The sequence below is a fragment of the Labeo rohita genome, chromosome 8 (assembly GCF_022985175.1).
Source record: "Labeo rohita strain BAU-BD-2019 chromosome 8, IGBB_LRoh.1.0, whole genome shotgun sequence".
In the NCBI taxonomy this organism is placed as follows: domain Eukaryota; kingdom Metazoa; phylum Chordata; class Actinopteri; order Cypriniformes; family Cyprinidae; genus Labeo; species Labeo rohita.
This window is the reverse complement of record NC_066876.1, coordinates 15,455,666-15,476,171: the sequence shown is the minus strand read 5'-3', so window position 1 is coordinate 15,476,171 and position 20,506 is coordinate 15,455,666. Positions and strand designations below refer to the sequence as shown.

The window sequence follows — 20,506 nt, the reverse complement described above, 5'->3', positions numbered from 1 at the left end:
AGGTTATAATAACAGACATTAGTTATATATGCACTTGATTGGTTTGAATTATATTGCATGAGGACATATTAAGGTGTATTTTTGATTTTCTGTGTGGTTTACAGAGTGGATGACTTTGGCCTTGGCCTGCTCCTTCAGACCAAACAGATCAAACGTATGATCTCGTCATACGTAGGGGAAAATGTGGAATTTGAGAGGCAGTATCTCAGTGGTGAGCTGGAGGTGGAATTGACCCCACAGGTGAGACCATCCTGTACCCAAATGTTCAGACTGAACACATTACCTTTGTTCCCAATGGCACTTTTATTGCCAAGTATATGTATGCTAAAGATTTTATTGCACCGTTCTTCTTCATTTGTTTACCCACTGTGCTGTGTTCATGGCAGGGCACGCTAGCAGAGCGGATCAGGGCCGGAGGCGCAGGTGTGCCTGCCTTCTTCACTGCCACAGGCTATGGCACACTCATCCAAGAGGGAGGCTCGCCTATCAAATACAACAAGGACGGCACCATTGCCATCGCCAGTGAACCCAGAGAGGTCAGAGCTACTGCTTTTATCTACCAGTCTTACTGAGTGATTCAATAATACAGCAGATGTCTCTGCAGATTAAAGTTTGATCACTATTCATATCTGAAGTGTGATCAGTAAAAATAGATATGGTATGTGTCAATGTCATTTTCAGGTGTGTGAATTTAATGGGCGGCACTACATCATGGAAAAAGCCATTACGGGTGACTTTGCGCTGGTCAAAGCTTGGAAAGCTGACAAAGCTGGCAATGTCATCTTCAGGTACAAGTTTCTATTTTTTTCTCTGGTTGTTCAGCCCTACTTCAGACAGGCTGGAAGTTGTTTTCCTTAACCGTACAGTGTCACATGTTCGCTGTGTGCTTGGTGTTTTGCCCAAACCTGAAAATAGCTATTTTCTCTCACCTTACTGTTTTCATTTAGCACAATCCCACAGACTGTTTCACTGAAGGGAAGGCCACATGAGACGTTTTTTGAAAAAGGAGACGTAAACCGTTCCTTATTTTAGATTAAATTTTAAACACATTAGACAAGGCAAATTTTTAAAATGACTGTAATTTCAAACCCAGTCATTTTATTCATTATACAACCCACAGAGAAAAATGTTCTAAGAATAGTACTAAAATACATAAAGGAATATAATAGTGGCATATTAACTATTCGTTTTAAAATACACTAGTATACAGAGGACATTTGCTTAACAAAGCTGCATCTACAGTTGAGGTCAAAAGTTTACATACATCTTGTAGAATCTGCAAAATGTTAGTTATTTTACCAAAATAAGAGGGATCATACAAAATGCGTGTTATTTTTTTTTTAGTACTGACCTGAATAAGATATTTTACAAAGAAGGTGTATAGTCCACAAGAGAAAATAATAGTTGAATTTCTAAAAAACGATCCAGTTCAAAAGTTTTCATACGCTTGATTCTTAATACTGTGTTGTTACCTGAATGTTTTTTTGTTTTTGTTTTTGTTTAGTGATAGTTGTTCATGAGTCCCTTGTTTGTCCTGAACAGTTAAACTGCCTGCTGTTTTTCAGAAAAATCCTTCAGGTCCCACACATTTTTTTGGTTTTTCAGCATTTTTGTGTGTTTGAACCCTTTCCAACAATGACTGTATGATTTTAAGATTCATCTTTTCACACTGAGGACAAATGAGGGACTCATGTGCAACTATTACAGAAGATAACTTCTGTTATTCACATTTTTTTATGTGAAATATCTTATTCAGGTCAGTACTAAATAAAAAATAACATCCATTTTTTTTTATAATCCCTCTTATTTTGGTAAAATAATTAACATTTTGCAGATTCTGTGAGGTGTATGTAAACTTTTGACCTCAAGTGTATTTGATAAAAAAAACAGTAAAAACAGTAAGTTTGGGACATATTATTACAATGTAAAGTAACTTTTCTATTTTCATATATTTTAAAATATAATTTATTCCATGGTAGCTAATTTTCAGCAGCTATTACTCCAGTCTTCAGTGTCACATGATCCTTCAGAAATCGATGTTGAGTTGTATCAATGTTAAAAAGAGTTAAAGCTGCTTAATATTTTTGTGGAAATCATACTTTTTTTCCCCATGATTCTTTAATGAATAGAAAGTTCGAAAGAACAGTATTTATTTGAACATAAAAGTCATTACTTTTACATTTGATCAGTTTATTTTATTATGGCAAGATTCAGTATTTTTTAAGGTATGAATTTCTTAAAATGTAAATTAATTTCTTTAAAAAAACGTACTGATACATTTCATTAGCATGCCATGGCATGCCATATTAAAATGATAAAATTAGTGTTATAAAAATAATTGTGTGTGGTAAAATCGTGTTATACTGCATTTGAAAACACTCACATTTCCAGTGTTACATAATTTTGTATAGCATTTTGTTTTACCACAAGGGTGTGCTGTTTCCTTTTCCATCAAAAATGCATGTACTCATGTTCTGCTTTGGTTAAAATTTTTTAGCATGAGGGCACCACTATGGATGATGACTTGACAATAGTCAAACTGATTTTTATAGTTTGTCATCCTGGCTTATTTCTCTATATTTCATCCTCAGTGGCTTATAAATAGAAGAAAGAACATTCCAATCTGTAACATTTGTCATATGTAACATTTCACCTCAGCTCTGGATGTTTGGAGTCTGTTTTACAGACTTTAATGCTGAGCATGTGCTTTTTTTATCAGGAAAACAGCACGAAACTTCAACCAGCCCATGTGCAAGGCAGCCAAGATCACAATTGTGGAGGTAGGTGGATACCACATGACCACATAACACATGTGCTTCTTTCAGATTCTGTTTGGCGCATTATCACCAAAAGCTTGTTTAAAAGCTTGTACATATATCATATTATCCATCCCGCAATTCCCCCCGAACATATATCTCTCCGCCTGCGTTTCATTTCATCATTGTTTTTCACATAAACAAAATAAATTGTCGGTTTCATCTAAATCTTTGAAGTTTTTTTTCCTCCTATTCACTCCTTTTTCATTTCCTTTCTACCGAGAGCGCTTTTCAAACACTTGTCTGCATATCAAATATGCTTTTATCTAAGCCTTTGTTCAAAACACGCAGCTACGAACAAAAGACTTATCAAAAGGCATTTTCAGTCGCCATGAACGAACTCCATTAATTAATATGGTTTTCCAGCATCACGTTCTTTTTCTCACAGCCCCGGTTTGAAACGGTTTACAATGTGAAGCAATAACTGAATTCAAACCCTTTGAGATTCTGTAACTAGTCTTCGCCCTTTACAATCTGTCTACCAATAAATCCATTACTAGTAGTATCATCAGGAAGGAAGACTTTTAGCTCACTGATATAGTTTAATTGTCTTCTGCAGCAATCGTGTTGGATGCTATCGACACATTAGAGCTTTTATTTTTCTGGTTTTTAATCTTTATTGCGGCTGTACAGCAATATTAGAGGTTATTAGTGGCCAGTATCATCTGACAGTACGGTTATTGCAGTCCTACTGAAGATAAGCTTATCAGTTCAGTGAACACACAGTAATAGTTAAAGGCCTTTTTCAGTGTTTGTGCATCTGGTGATGAAAGCCGTCCTGCTAGGAGAATGAATCAGTCGGCTGAGTGCTGAGCAACAGTGTGTATCTTGCATTCTGCCTCTGTTTGACTGGTTAAGATGTTGTTCGTGGCAGCAACCCTTCAGCTTTCGCAGCAGGGACTCAGAATAAAGATTGACTCATGCCAAGCGCTGCCATCGATGTTGTCTGCGGATGAGAAAGGAAAACAGTCATCTGGTTTACTACAGGTGTCTCTCTCAAATGTTTTATAAGATTAACTGGAGGATTCTATACTAATCTGTTGTGCTTATATGCTGCCGTTCAGTTTGGGGTTGGTTAGATTAGTCTTTTTTGAAAGAAATTATTACTCTTATTCAGTAAGGATGCGTTAAATTGATCAAATACGTGCTGTACTTTTGAACTTTCTATTCATCAGTGTATCTCAGTTTCCAGGAAAATATTAAGCAGGACAACTGTTTACAACATTGATAAGAAATGTTTTCTTGAGCATATTAACATATTAGAATGATTTCTGAAGCATCATGTGACACTGAAGACTGGAGTAATGATGCTGAAGAATTTGGCTTTGCCATCACAGGAATAAATTACATTAAAATATATTAAAATAGAAAACAGTCATTTGAAATTGTAATAATATTTCGTAACTATTATTATTTTTGTACAGCTGTTTTTTTATCAAATAAATGCAGACTTGGTGAGCTTAAGAGACTTTCTGACGCCAAACGTTTAGCTGTTTGTGAATCATTAAATTCAATATTCAAGAGCAGAACAGGAATCGGAACAAAAAGCAGAGGGAAGATGTACATAATTATTGATCTGATTCAGATAATTAAAAATCACCAAATTCAGAGTCATACTGTACACCATCAGAAGAGTGAAGAGGCATCAACATATCAACTCCTATACACGTTTGAGCAATAGCTTTAGAAATATACTTCAAGATGTCGATTGCATTACATTAATTGCATTTTGTTCATATCATTAACTGCGAAATGACAGTCCAAAAATGATCAAATATTCTAGGGCTGTCAATTTAACGTTAGTTTACAGTTAATTATTAAAATGATGGTCTAATTAATATAGTAGATTTCTGTTATGTTTATATTTTTAATATTGTGTGTATTAATAATATGTTTATTATTAGAGTGTTAGTTCACCTAAAAATGAAAATTCTGTTGTTAATTACTCACCCTCATATCATTCCAAATATGTAAGACCTTAGTTCATCTTTGGAACACAAATTAAGATATTTTTGATGAAATTCGAGAGCTTTCGGATCCTACATGGGCAGCAATGCATCTACCATGTTCAAAGCCTAGAGAGGACGTTAAAATAGTTAATGTGACATACTTTTTCTGTGCAAAGAAAAAAAAAAAAATTTAATCAGCAGTTTTTGTTAGTTTCGTTTGCCGTCTATGCAGGGTCCTGGATTTGATCTAAAATATTTTAATTTGCGTTCTGAAGATGAACAAAGGTCTTACAGATTTGGAACAACATGAGGGTGAGTAATTAACAGAGAAGTTCACTTCCAGAATGAAAAGTTACAGATAATTTATTAACCCCCTTGTCATCCAAGATGTTCGTGTCTTCAGTCGTAAAGAAATTTTGGTTTTTGAGAAAAACATTTCAGGAATGTTCTCCATATTCTGGAATTCTATGATGTCCACGAGTTTGAACTTCCAAAATGCAGTTTAAATGCAGCTTCAAAGGGCTTCAAACAATCCCAGCTAAGGAAGAAGAGTCTTACCTAGTGATACGGTCAGTTAATTTCAAAAAAAAAAAAAAAAGACAATTTATATACTTTTTAACCTCAGATGCTCATCTTGTCTAGCTCCGTGAACTCTTCCGGTTCATGACAGTTAGGGTATGTCAAAAAACGTCCATTTCATTTTCTCCTCTAACTTCAAAATCGTCCTGCATCGCTGTTTTTTTTTTTTGTAAAGGGTGTTTAAACCTCCTTGCGTGTTCACTTTGTAAACAATGGGTCGGTACTTCTGCAGCGATGTAGGACGATTTTAAAGTTGGAGGCGAAAATGAGATGAGAGTTTTTCGACATACCCTAACTGTATTGACCTTGAATGCACAGCGTTCACAGAGCTAGACAAGACTAGCATTTGAGGTTAAAGGGTATATAAATTGTACGTTTTTTTTTTTTAAAGAAAATAACCAATAATTTCGCTAGATAAGACCCTTCTTTGCTTAGAGCCCTTTGAAGCTGCATTTAAACTGCATTTTGGAAGTTCAAACTCATGGGCACCATAGAAGTCCACTATATGGAGTAAAATCCTGAAATGTTTGCCTCAAAAAATATAATTTCTTTACGACTGAAGAAAGAAAGACATGAACACCTTGGATGACAAGGGGGTGAGTAAATGATCTGTAAATTGTTGTTCTGAAAGTGAGCTTCTCCTTTAATGACAGAATTTTCATTTTTGGGTGAACTACCCCTTTAACGTTACAATGTAATATAATATAATAAATTAATAAAATACAGTTGGAGCAAGGTGCATTTAATTAATACATGTAGTTCAGTTAGTTAACTGCGCTTAGTTAGTATGCAGTTAATTAAATGATAAATCATATAATGAATTAAATTCAAAATTAAATTGATTGACAGGCCTAGTAACTTTACACCAAATGCATGTAGTGGAGATTATGTGCAAATGCTTTTTGAGAGCATAGTGCTTGTGACCCAATTTTGTGGATATTGTGTGGAAGTGCAAGTACATCTCTTTTCCCAGACAGAACCATCCTGTTATGTGAAAATGATAATGTGAATCGACCTTCCAGTCCTTGATAAGCTTATTATGGTTTCTAGTGCTTGATTGGAACCAGCGTAAGCTCTGTCCCATGTTTTACTTCAAAGAAACTGCCATTTCCTTCGGCCCTTCACCTGTACCCCCCTCTGCCGTGTTTGCATATATTATTTGGCTGTGGAGTCCGCTATATTTTAAAGCCTCAGCGTTTCTTTCACTTTCTGACATCTGATTTTTCACTCTAAAATAGCTGAGGCCATATTTAGCTGCGTGGAAGGGAGACAGTGTTTTATGATCATCCAGTTATAATCTGCCAAAAGCAGCAGCCATGTTGAATTATTTCCTCTCAATTGGCTGGCTGATGAGGCTTGCCAATGGCTCAGTGTTTCGAGAGAAGCGTTCCTGTTGCCTGTCAGAGCCAGACGCTGGAAATACTGATGCCACTGGAGGAAACTGCCACCTTGTTTCCTCTCGTTATAAAACAGACAGCACGTCACAGCGTCCTAATTAACAGGATATCTGATAGCTGTGCGTCTATAAAGCTGCTATTTTCCTAATGAATTAAAAAGAAATGATCATTAGCATTAACCAAAGGAAATGCAGATTGCCAAAAAAACAATAATAAAGCAGGCAAAATCGATTCGGCCAGTCGGTTGCCAGGCGACAGAAGCCTGCACGGCAGATCCGTGGCATATTCCAGTTATCCTGTTATTGCAGGTACAATGAGGCCCAGAGCATTGTGGGATGCAAGGGCAGTTGGTTCAAACAAGGGCAAATTTGCTAGTTGCATCAGTTATAAAGGAACCGGTCTGTCCCTTTTTTTTTTTTTTTTTTTTTTTTTTTTTTCCGAATTCAGTTGAAACGACAGGTTGCATGAAATGGGTTTTCCAGGATGAGGCTAATTGGTTATTGATGAAATTCGTCCTCAAAGGTATTATCTCTCCTCCTCCCTCTGTCCAATTTCAAAACGCTGATTATCCTTTTGGTTTGTTGCACATAAATTACCAGTGCGACAGCTGGGGCGTTGTGAGCGAGATCAGGGATATTGCAAAATGTGAAGCCAGTAAATCGTACTGTTGATTTTTTTTCAATCCTGGTTTAATCAAATAACCTACTAGTAGAATAATTGTGCATTTCTTTATGCAAAGTTTTTCTTATTGTTCTGCAAATTTTCTCCTCTCCAGTCTTAATTATGATTAGATAGGACCCTTAAAGGTTAATTTAAATATAATTTTTTTATAATTTTTCTCACCCTCACGTTGATTAAGATGTATGACTTTCTATCACCTGTGGAAAATGGGAGAAATGTTAAGTAAGATGCTTATGGCTCTTTTTAATGCCTTTGTTATTTGATTTCAAAGTTAAAAAAGGGCACAAAACCACCAAAAGTTTTATAAAAGTATATTTTGTGATGCCTTTTTTAACGATTTTTAAAAATCTGTGTAATTTGTGGTGTAAAAGGCAGTATTTTCAATATAAAATTAAATGAAATCCATGAAATCTCCCATTAGATTTATTACAGTTTTTCACCACATTAAGAGAATTTCACATTAAGGTTTTTTTTTTTTTTTTAGTTCACAGTAACTGTATTTATTTATTTATTTTTTTACAGTGAAACTTTAAAGGATCAGTTATTGTTCATTGTACGTCAATTATTTAAATGACAAAAGTCATATGAGCGTGAATAAATTATGGTAATTAAAAAAATATATAATAATAATACTGTTTTGTGTCAAAAAATGTACTTGAAAATGTACTTGTTTAGACTATTTGAAAATTTGCTTTAGTATTTTCAGAGATGTGAGCTCCAGGGCATTAGCAGCCATTCAGCACTCATGAACCCGCCGAGAGTAGCCTGACCTTGGCTAGTTGTTCTGGAATTTGCTGCTGGTTTTGATGTCTCTATAGTGGTTAAACATAAGATGTAATTTGTTTTGGGTAAACAACAGGCAGTCTTTGGTCTCATTAATCTATTATTTGTTCCAGAGCAAATAATTTTGGTTGAGGGCATAATCTCATCATGTTATATTTTATGTAAATTTAATACTGTATATCAGAGCACTGTCTTTGTACTTTTGACTGAATTGCCTAGCTACTTGTATGATGGCTGTTGTTGTTATTAAATATTATTATTCAAAAAATAATATTTTATATAAATGGTAGTATTTAACAATAGTATTTAGTATTAGGAAACGGTGTGTGCGTGTGTGACTGTGATTAGTTTCATTGTTCTGCCATTAGATAGCGAAAAATACTTTTTTACTAGTCAGCAGTAAAGACTTTTATATTGAAAGAAACTGAGACTACAGAGACTTCAGTGCTGATGTAAAAAAGGAAGTTGAATTTTTCCTTTTAACAACGGCTTGTAAGACGCAGCCAACAAATGCACTGAGCAGTGCTGTCATTGGAAGTCACTCTTAACAGGTGAAAGGATAGTATGACAAAGATATTGCTTTCCTCAGCAGAAATTCAAACTAATGTTTTATTGTGAATATGAGCTGAAGAATGCTGTAGCAGACCATCTGTCTTTCATAATACTCTACTACAGGGGTTTTCAAACTGGGGGCCACAAGGAAGTGCTAAGTGGTCCTTGGAAATGATTGAAGAAAAAGCATAAAAAATGTAAAAAATGAATGTAAAAATTGTATTTTTATTATTTCATTGTAATTATTGTTAAATTATATGTAATTATATAATTATAATAATTATTAGAAGAATGAATACAAAAATATGATTGAATAAGAATGAAAGAAATAAAATATACAAAAACTGATAAAAATAAATAAGCAAAATAAAGAAACAAATACAAATGAGTTAATGAGTTATAAATTGTGGATTAAAAAGGTTTTAAAAATACTGTACTTTACTTTAAAATACATTTTAAAATTTTGTTTAGCAAAAATGAATAATAATGTAATTTAATAGAAACTAAATATTTTCCAATTAATATTTTAGACTTTCTAATAATATGAATTTTTCACAGTGCAAATTGGGTATTTATACAAGAAACTATAAAAATGTCTTTTACATTTTAGAATGGGGGTCCCTCACACGATGATGATCATATTTGGGGGTCCGTGGCACCTAAAAGATTGAAAACCCCTGGTCTATAACACATAATTCACTGCTTTAAATGCAGTAATACAATAAGATTTTAATGAAGCAACGCAACGTTTCTTCATTACTAGTTCTAAAGTGATGGTTTGAATTAGTAATGGAGGCTTGGGCTCAGCTGCTAAACTGTCAAACTTAGATTTGAATCTGTGGTGGAAGGAAGTAGTTCTGCACAAAAGAGGGTTTTTAAAGACACTCGGTTGGTGTTTTTTATGTATTTACACACTCATGCCGTCAAACTGTTGTATAAATGCAGTATCACACTTATACTTGTGATATTGCTCATATATTTACAGTATGCGCAGATTATATGTGATAATCAGTTATTTATAAAGATTATTTTAAAGGCTGAATTCTGTTTTATCAAGGCCTTTGCATTGATTCATTTCATGAAAATGTGCTACATGTTGATAAATACCATTTTTAAAGCTTACCTGTTTTTTTAGAGGTCCCCTTCTCTTCAGATGGTGCATATTTCCCTCAAGGGCCACTTGAGTGAAGTGGTAATTGTATTTAGCCTCAGGTTGGCGGCCCCTCAAGGTGCAAGCTGCTGATAGGACGCAGTTTCTCTAACATACTCATACTGAGGTGAAACCTGCTTCAAAAACATCTGGAGAGGAGGAAGAAGAGAAGAAATATATGCTTTTTTGGAATCTATAAATAGACAACACTGTTTAGAAACACTTCTACACAAAGTCTATCCTAAGTATGTTTAAACACACCTAGTTTTGTGTTTATTGGAAAATGTCACATATTGTTAGCTTAGTGCTGTTGATACCTCCATTGGATTTCTGGAATTGGATTCGTGTCATCATGCTCAGTGCCGCAATGCCAAACTATTTCTGAAGATTACGGTTTATTTGTGCACCGTCTGTTGCCTGTGCTTGGCATTTGGTATGAAGTGAGACGTGCAAAAATAAACACGGAATCATTTTTAGCTACCTGCCTGATTCTGAGCGATATGTAGAATACATTCACTGCATGTTTCTGATCAAGACACCAAGTGTTTCAGCAACACAGGTCCATCAGCTTTTGTAGATTTAACCGGCTTTGACAAGGATCTTAGTCCAAAAAAAGAACAAACCCTTGAAAAAAGGTTTCTGTGTATCCTGAGGGATTTTGTATCCCTGTTTTTTTTTTTTCTAGGTGACATCAAGCTTATTTTCATTCCCATTGAAGAACAAACACCACTTCAGAGGAAGACATGTCAATATCTGAGTTTATTCCTGGGGGCTGCTTTTGTATGTATATGTAGACAATATGTGACACATAGTATCATGTGTTATCTATATGTGATGTACAGTTTATGGCTCAAAAACATCTTATTTTATAGTATTATTTTGTAAACAAAATAATATTAACTAATATTATCACACTAATTAAGAAATTAATTGATAATGCATAATATATAATTTTTTGTTTGTAATATAATATAATATAAAATAATAAAATATAAGTTAATATAAGGCATATAAGGCAATTATCAGCACCGATATTTAGCATTTTTATGGTCATCGGTATCAGTCATTTTCAAAACTGATTTGCCGATAAAATGAGTTTTTGTCAGAGCCCTTGTTATTTTTAATTTTGATATTAATTTTTATTTTTACCCCAGACATATATATCAGTTTAAAAGTTATTGGTCTACTTGATCTGTGATAATCGGTATTGGTATTGGCCCTAAAAAAACACATATCAGTGACCACTAAACTTAAATCAGTATACTCACTATTTTTTCACATTAAATAATAAAAAATACTTTATTATGTAAAATATAAATCCATTAATATAAAGCAGCATATCATCTTTTACTGCAGTTATTTTTATTATATATAATGTAATATAAAATAAACCAATATAAAAGCTTCAGTGTAAAGCAGCATATAGACTACCTTGTCACATTATAAATAAATCATTAAAAAAAAAAAGTATAGTATATAAGTATAGTATAAATGCAGTATATAGTCTTTTACAGAAGTTGTTTTATCATAGTCCTTTACAGCAGTGATATTAATTTTCATTTTTACACCAGACATATATATCGGTTCAAAATATCGGTTTACTTGATCTGTAATAATCGGTTTTGGCCTTGGGGAAAAAAAAACACATATCGGTTGACCCCTAAACTTAAATCAGTACACACATTATTTGTTCACATTAAATATCAAAAATACTTTATTATATAAAATGCAACAATATAAAGCAGCATATCATCCTTTACTGCAGTCATTTTTATTATATATACTTTAACATGAAATAAACCAGAATAATGTACATGCATCAATGTAAATCAATATGTAAACTACCTTGTCACATTATAAATGAAACATACAATGAGCATAATAATGCAGTATATAGTTCTTTACAGCAGTTATTTTATTGTAGTCCTTTACAGTATATAATATAATATTATATAATATTATATCATAAGCATTTTTCACCTCTGTAATTGTCACTTTAAAGAAATAGTCCACCAAAAAATAAAAAAAATGTAAAATTTCTTCTTTGTGTATTAACAGCTTAATAATTTGGACTGCCTTGATTTTAATAATAATGAGCATTTTCATTTTGGGTGTACTGTTCCTTTACCCAGTATGCTATCTGTTTGTATCCTAGTGTATATGGTAACTGTGTGCATGAAGGGTTAATGAGGCAGCGGACTCTCCAGAGAGAGTGTTGCTAACTCCTACAGATTTCATTTTGTGCTCTGCATTAAACCCTTAGGCCGTCTGGAAGCCTGAGCCCTTCAATCACTCTCTGCCCTGCGCAGCCAGTCTAATGATAAAAAGCCGAACGCCACCAGCGGTAACCATGACAACAGCAACACCGCTCAATCTAGACTCATCTTTTTGCCCTCTCTAACGGTGCTGCGTTTAGAGGACATTATAATATGCACTGATTTCAGAAAATGTCCCTTTATGTGCAATGCACAAGTGTGCAGAATCTGATAAGTAAAGTCACACTGGTGCTCTGGTGAGGTCTATAGGATCCTTAGGAAGTCTGGTCTTTGTTCTGTGTTTGTGCACATCTGCAGGGCTTAAACATGCTTTGGGCGCATCGATTTGGTTTCTTGGCAAAGTGTGTTTTCTCCCCTGAGCCTTTATCTGAGCTTCAGATTTTTGTTCAGTATTTTAAGAGCTTATTTTTGGTCCTTAAAGGAGTGCTAAGCCGCTCTGTGAGCTCTCAGCGGCGCTGTCTGTGAAACCGCCTGTGCGGCTTTGGGCTGTTATCACACACACACACCGCCAGAACAGGTACAACATCAACATTCATCACGGGAGGACACGGATGCAAACACATTTCTGCAACATGAGATGTACTCGACATGAGTTCACACTATATCGTTATAGATCACAAAGTTCACTAGGTTTGTTGATAATAATGGTAAACACTACTGGTTATTAGTGCCACATTTAATTATGCAAATATTAAAAGTAATGGTAAATGGTATGAATTTTCTATTGGTTTGTTTTAATAGTAACTGTTCCAAATGTGAAAATGCAAATATTAAAACTGCACAAATAAGATATTAATTATTAGTAAGGAGTAATAATAATTATTCACTACAGGTTTGTTCTTAATGGTAAACACTACTGGTTCTCTTGTTTCTCGTAAATGGTTACAAGTGCCACATTTGAATATGCAAATATTAAAACTGTGCAAATGAGATATTAATATTTAGTATGGAGTATGAATAATTAATCACTATTGGTTTGTTATATGTAATAGTAAACACTGTTGGTTCTCCTGTTTCTCGTAAATGGTTACAAGTTCCAAAACTGAATATGCAAATAAAACAATTGCACAAATTAGATATTAATAATTAGTATGGAATATTAATAACTAATCACTATTGGTTTGTTATTAGTAATGGTAAACCCTAATGGTTCTCTTGTTTCTCGTAACTGGTTACATGTGCCAAACTTTAAAATGCAAATATTGAAATTGCACAAATTAGATATTAATTATTAGTATGAAATATTATTAATTATTGTTTGTTATTAGTAATGGTTGGTTCTCCTGTTTCTCGTAAATGGTTACAAGTTTCAAAATTGAATATGCAAATAATAAAATTGCACACATGAGATATTAATAATTACTATGGAATATTAGTAATGAATCACTATTGGTTTGTTATTAGTAATGGTAAACACTATAGGTTCTTATGTTTTTCGTAACTAGTTACAAGTGCCAATTTAATCTGCAAGTAGTAGAAATTAAAACTAGTCTGTTGTTACTAAAGCTAAACACTATTGGTTCTCATGTTTCTTATAACAGGTTAGAAGTGCCAGATTTGAATATGCAAATAATAAAACTGCACAAATGTAATATTCACTGGTATTGGAGTATTCAAAATTAAGCCCTAGGTTTGCTATTAATAATAGTAAATGTTATTGGTTCTTGTGTTTTTCGTTACCGGTTAGAAATGCCAACTTTAGAATACGCAAATAATAAAATTCAGAAATATTGATAGCTAGTATGGAGTGTTAATAATTAATCACTAGGTTTGTTATTAATAGTGGTCATTTTTGGTCATGCTAGTTGTATGTAAAAGAGCTATGTGCACATCTGCCAAACATCTCTGTAACCCCTGATTTTTATGAAAACTGTTAATTCATCCTGATATACAAAGAAGTTTTAGAAACTCAACTTCAAGTTTAGTGGTTTTGGAGTAGCTGTCAGCACATCATTCCCTGCTTCTCATATCCACTAGTCTCCAAAGAGAGATAGGTTAGCATTTTCCCATTTGCAGGGCAAACCCTCCTCAATCAGACTGCTTATATGTGACAGGTTTATTGTTCCCTGTAGAGTCCTCAAAGCTGCTGGGTGAAGTCTTTAAGGCAAAATCGACATCTCTGAAATCAGAATAAAAGCTTTTTCTTACATCTAAAAAAAAAAACAGCATAGGTCTTCTCCACCATTTTCAGGGGCAGTTTGACCTACAGTGTATGGTTTTTCAGCTATAATGGATCGCAGACAGAGAGCTGATGATATATGTTGAGACAGGGCACTGAAAAATTGTCTGGCACTGAACTGTCATCCAGCCTGCCGTCCATTTAAATCACAGGCTTCAAAACCCCACCCAACGGTCACAAGTCTTAAATAATTGGTCGGCAGAATGATTTAAAGGAATAGTTCACTCAAAAATGAAAATTCTGTCATTACTTACTCACCCTCATGTCGTTCCAAACCCGTAAGACCTTCGTTCATCTTCGGAACACAAATTAAGAGATTTTTTGTCAGAGCTTTCTGACCCTGAGTAGACAGCAATGCACCTACCACGTTCAAAGCCCAGAACGGTAGTAAGGACATTGATAAAATAGTCCATGTGACATCAGTGGTTCCACTGTAATGTTATGAAGCTACAAGAATACTTTTGTGAACACAAAGAAAACAAAAATAATGACTTTATTCTTTTTTTTCACTTTATTCAAACATTCATGGCAGATGATCTGAACAGTCCAACAGTGCTTCAAATAGGATGAATGTAGAGAAGCAACTCATCTGACAGTTTGTCATGCTGACAGTACTGATAGACTCTTAGCGTGCTAAGTGCTACATGCTGTCACCATGCTAAAACTGTCTCTGAGAGTTTACGGAACCCACTTCATGCAACATTTGAAGCTACTTATAAAATTCTTGACTGCACTAATCAACTAGTCGGTTTTTAAAAGGCTAGTACAGTTCTGCCCATCTGTAGTTCCTTCTTACTGCAAAGAAACATGAGATTGCCATCATCAGCTGGTCTATGTTCTGTCTTCAGGTGGAGGAGATTGTAGACGTGGGCACGTTTGCAGCAGAAGACATCCACATCCCCAGCGTCTACGTCCACAGGATCGTGAAGGGAGATTACTACGAGAAGCGAATCGAGGTGAGGCGGCTTGACTCGCCAGGCTCGTTTCTATCAGTTTTCCTTTATCCATCTATCCTCTGTCATCTTTTTTTTATCCTTATTGCCACCCCTTTGTCTGACCTTTTGCAGAAGCGAACCGTAAAGAAAGGCCAGGCTGCAAATCCCAAACCCAAGAAAGACTCTGATGTTGTGAGAGAGAGGATTATTCGCAGAGCTGCGCTGGAGTTTGAGGACGGGATGTACGGTATGTATAGCGTTTCAGAACATGTCACTAACATTTTATCAATTTCTCTCAGCTCTTCATTTACTCGCCCTCATGTCATTCCAAAACTGTGTAAGGGTTTTGTGAACACCATGCAATTGCCATGCAATTACAATGAATAGGGAATGAAGCTTTCAGAGCGTACTAGTGAATCACACCTACAAAGTATATGAAAGCTATACTGAAATTTAGTGATGTTTTTCTTTTAATTTTAACTAGGGATGTGACGAGATCTGACTGGTCTCGCGAGAACGTGACAATATCTTTGCAAAACATTTGGCAGTGTTTATATTAGAGCTGCATGATTAATCGTTAAAAGATTGCGATCTCTATTAAAACACCCACGCAATCTTATTCCTAAATGACAACGATTCAGCGGTGTCAATTACGACTGTTTCACATAGCACTGCTCACACTCCACTGACGCTTACGATGTGAAACAGGTGCTAAAGACATTAAAATATGTATTCACGCTGCTGCTGATCCAAAAAGAGCAACACAAACAGTCTTTTCAACCACATAATTATCATTATTTCTGTTACAGACATTTAAATAACAGAAGTACTGGACTAAAAGTTTATAGTTTGGGTATAAACACTTATTGTCTATAGTAGCGATCAAAACGAAAGTATCTTAACACTTGTATGTTTTGTAACACTTCTGCACTTCCGGAGGTGGTGACAACCGCACGTTTCAAAAAGTATTTATCATTGAATCATTCATTTAGGAGATTCTAATAGTTAAACAAGTCTTTATTAAGAGAGACACTGACTCCTTCATTTTTTACAATTTTTTTTTTAAGCAATGGACATTTTGTCAGAACCACTAGTAAATTGTTATTTTGTTTAGATTAATCTAATCTTTTTTTCTTCAGAATCGTGAGAGAATTGTGATCTCTAATTGATTAAAAAAAAAAGAAATCGTGATTTTTCAATGCTTTAGTTTACATGTTTATTACTGTATATAATAAAAAATAAAGTTTAACTTCATAAAGTGCAAGTTCATAATAAATGCACATGCATTTTGTGTTTGTTAGTTGAATAAAATACTATTTTAAAATACTTTATATTTCATCATTTAGGATTTCTTTAAAAAGGTTAAAATATCTCGTCTCATTCTCATGGGATAAGTGTCTCGTCACACCCCTAATTTTAACTAGTTCATATAAGCAACAACTAAAGGTTTTAATGTTTCTAAGAATGTCATTTCCTGTGTGTCTCTCATGATAATCCGTTAATGTGGTTTGATAACCTTTTTAGCTAACTTGGGCATCGGAATCCCCATGCTGGCCAGTAATTTCATTAAACCAGATATTACCGTCCACCTGCAGAGCGAAAATGGCATTCTAGGACTGGTAAGCTCTCTTTTCTCAGATTTGTATTGAATTTGCTAAATACGGTTATACATTCAGTTACACAAGCTTTTGAAATTACTCTCTGATGATGTTATTGTCCTTGCCCTCATGTTTATGTAAATGAGACAAAAAAAAATCACTCTAAAAAAAGTTTACTTATCTTTTAATTTAGTTGTTTATGAAATGTTGACATGCATATGTTATTTAGATCCTTAATGAATACTTTTATTCATTAAGGACACACAAAATGAATTAAAAATGATAGTAAAGACATTTATGATGTTAAAAGATTTCTATTTTGAATAAATGCTGATCTTCTGAACTTTCCACAAAAGCACTAAGCAACACAGCTGTTTTTAACATTGATGATAATAGGAAATATTTCGTGGGCTGCGATATTAGAATGATTTCTGAAAGATCATGTGACACTGTAGACTGGAGTAATGGCTGCTGATTATATATATTATAATCAGGGCTACAAAATGATTAATCGGGATTAATCGCATTCAAATTAAAAGTTTGTGAGTGATGAGTGTGTACTGTGTATAATTAATATGTAAATATAAATACACACATACATGTATATGTTAAGGGAAAATATGTTAGATTTCTATAAAAAATATATTTATATTTATATATAATATAAATTATATACAAGTGTAAATAATGGAGTAATGCAACGCAGTAGTGCAACTCTGCACTTGAAAACAAAGCCCACTAGACAGTGACCATGTCACATTACAGTGGTGACAGAATGAGACAGGCATGCTGATATTTGGTTCACTGTATTTTATTTTGATAAAGTAACGTTACCAACTGCTATGTCAAGTTAGCAATGCTGGAAGCCTGGAACTGATATGTTTTGTGTGTGTGTGTGCGCTGGCACGATTACTTCAACTGTTTTCTTATACCAGCAAAATCAACTTAAAGCACTGTAATTTATTGTCTTATTAATAATGCATCACTGTAAAAGGACTTTTGTAAAATAAAGAAAACAAATAGGATGTCGTTTGGGAACGCAACAAACGACATCCTATTTGTTTTCTTTATTTTACAAAAGACCTTTTACAGTGATGCATGAACTCGCAGCACATTCAATAAAGGAGTTCACAGCATTTACTGTAAACTGAGCCATTCGGAGGTGCAGAAAACACTGGATGGTTTTAGTTGGTTTGACTGATGCTGTGCTAAAGCATAATGCACAAATCTGAAGATCTTTTATGTTAGAATAAGAAGTTTAAATATATTTTAATAACTACACTTTTTGCCCGGAAGACATATCATTTCATATTGTCATGTGATAATATCGAGGCAATACCACGATATTGATAATACAGTTACACCCCTAGTAGTTTAATATTATAATGTCAAATACAGCTATTAGATACTATACAGTAAGTATTATAAATGAAAGGAACAATGATAAATTTGGACAAAAATGTTAGATTTGTTTAAATGTTTTTCTTCTACATTAGGCAACAATTGAGTCCTTGACTTTAACTTTAAATATTGTTATATGTTGATTTATTTTAGTATTAATATTAGTGATTTTTGCACTCCTCTTAAAAGCATTCATAAGTACTGTTTTTTGTGCTGTTTGAATAATTCAGGGTCCATACCCAACAGAGGAAGAAGTTGATCCAGATCTCATCAACGCTGGTAATAATTATCCCTCATTTTCATACTAGTAGACAGATATACAGCATTAGCAGTGCATAAATTGGCTTTTAATAACCTAATTTGTCCTTTCGGAGCACTTAATGAAATCTCTTCCCATTTCACCCTCACCCTTTCAGGTAAAGAAACTGTCACAGTCCTTCCTGGAGCCGCTTATTTCTCTAGCGACGATTCCTTTGCCATGATCAGAGGGTAAGGACGTACCACATTCAATCATATAAGGACTTTTCATATATATATATATATATATATATATATATATATTCAGTGTTTTATAACCGTTCCCACAAAACACTTTTCTTAAGTTGACTTTCAGTAGATTGTTCTTCAGACAGGCTGAGTACTTTGACCCAGATGCTGACACTTTTAAAAAGGCCAGCTGTGGGTGGAAGAGCTTACTTAGACATTCCAATAATAAATGTGAATTTTTGTGTCGAATGAAGCGTCGTGGCTGTTTTGGGGCGCAAGGGCTTGATTTGGAGCAGGCAAAGGGTTGTTTGCTGAGTGTTAATGGCGAAAGTGAGGGATAGAGCGGAGGCAGAATATGCAATGAGTCGGCCGTGATGCTGCTTGTGCCTCAGGCCACGTTGGCTGACATTTTCAGCTCTGTCAAAACAGGTGACTACTTTAATTGGATGCTTCTTGTACTGCTCAGTAGGGTGAGACGGCCTGAACGAAGGTGCTTTGTCTCTGCCGGGACCGTTCTGGCCTTCACGGAGAGATCGTGCGGTGCTGTCGATAAAGCAATTGACTCTTGCTGGTCTTAAGTGCGTGAGTGTGTAATTGTGCATCCTTGTGTGTGTGAATATCAATTTCCTGGTGACACCATTTTAAGTGGTGTTTTTCCCAGTGTACTGTATGAGGGCCCGAGAGCTACTGGAGTCTGAGACCACTAGTGAAAATGCTTCTCTTTTTCTGTTTTTTAGATTTAATAAAAAATATATATGTGCGTATATATATGTATAACTTCAATTCATTCCAGCTATATCTATTTTGGTGCAGTCATAAGATTCAGTTTGTCTTTAATAATGCAGTTATTTGCATAGCTTGTATGTTAGGCATTAGTCCCATGTCGTTTAGAAAACTCCCCGTTGATGTTTTATGAGCCTTATCGATTTTTCCACAGGCAGCTGACGCCTTCTTCCCACAAGCTTTACCGTTATTTCTGTTTTCTCCGTCTGCGAATCCAGCAGTGGTCGTATATTTAGGCCTTAATTGTCTGGTGCAATAGGGAGCACAGTGAATGGTCATGGGGTCTTTGCTGTACCCGGCACAAGGGGAGTCATGACAGCACATACATTAAGAATAGAGCCCTTCCACCCACTTACAGTCCGTCTGTAGATTCATGAGTAAGACCATCTGACAATCCAGTGGTTCAGTGGTGCACTATTTCAAGCCAGTAAGCTCAACTTGTTGGCACATAGGACCTTACTATTCAAAAGATGTAGTTTGTAGTTTGGTGTGGAGTGTTGAGGGTTTTTTTGGATGGCCATTTAGTTTTACCTAATACCTGATTCTTTTGATTATAATACATTCAACTTAAACAGCGATTGATTATGTATAGTGTATTTCTGGTATCAAAGTCGCGCTGCCTGTCTCTTTGTGAGAAATTAGCTTAATAACACACATAAAGAAACTTGATAACATGATATAGTTCAATAACATGCCAAGTGAGCTATTTTGCTGAATATTCTCACGAATATACGAACAAATGCAGGGCTTAACGCTAAGGATTTTTTTTCTACTAGCCCAGTCGGGAGTGGTTTAAATTTTTACTTGCCCGGTCAAAATTTTCACTGGCCCTGCCACATAACAATAAAATAGTTGGTGTTATCATTGTTTTTGACTCATGTTATCTTTTATTTTAATAAACAAGCCTATATGACACCAACATTTTACATACCAATTAAACT

At 34.6% G+C, this 20,506-nt stretch overlaps 1 protein-coding gene across 3 annotated transcripts in view; it reads left to right on the top strand.

Annotated features, from left to right (window-relative positions):
• Positions 1-20,506, top strand: part of oxct1a (3-oxoacid CoA transferase 1a) — a 67,207-nt gene that overhangs the window by 8,662 nt on the left and 38,039 nt on the right. For all 3 annotated transcript variants that reach the window (XR_007828267.1, XM_051117347.1, XM_051117348.1), the window contains exons 4-12: positions 105-240; positions 387-536; positions 682-788; positions 2,720-2,780; positions 15,211-15,318; positions 15,430-15,544; positions 16,822-16,916; positions 18,527-18,575; positions 18,713-18,785. Coding sequence is in view for 2 of the 3 variants with exons in the window: in XM_051117347.1 (XP_050973304.1) it covers positions 105-240; positions 387-536; positions 682-788; positions 2,720-2,780; positions 15,211-15,318; positions 15,430-15,544; positions 16,822-16,916; positions 18,527-18,575; positions 18,713-18,785 (894 nt within the window). In the remaining variant the exon portion in view is untranslated. The remainder of the gene's footprint in view (positions 1-104; positions 241-386; positions 537-681; positions 789-2,719; positions 2,781-15,210; positions 15,319-15,429; positions 15,545-16,821; positions 16,917-18,526; positions 18,576-18,712; positions 18,786-20,506) is intronic.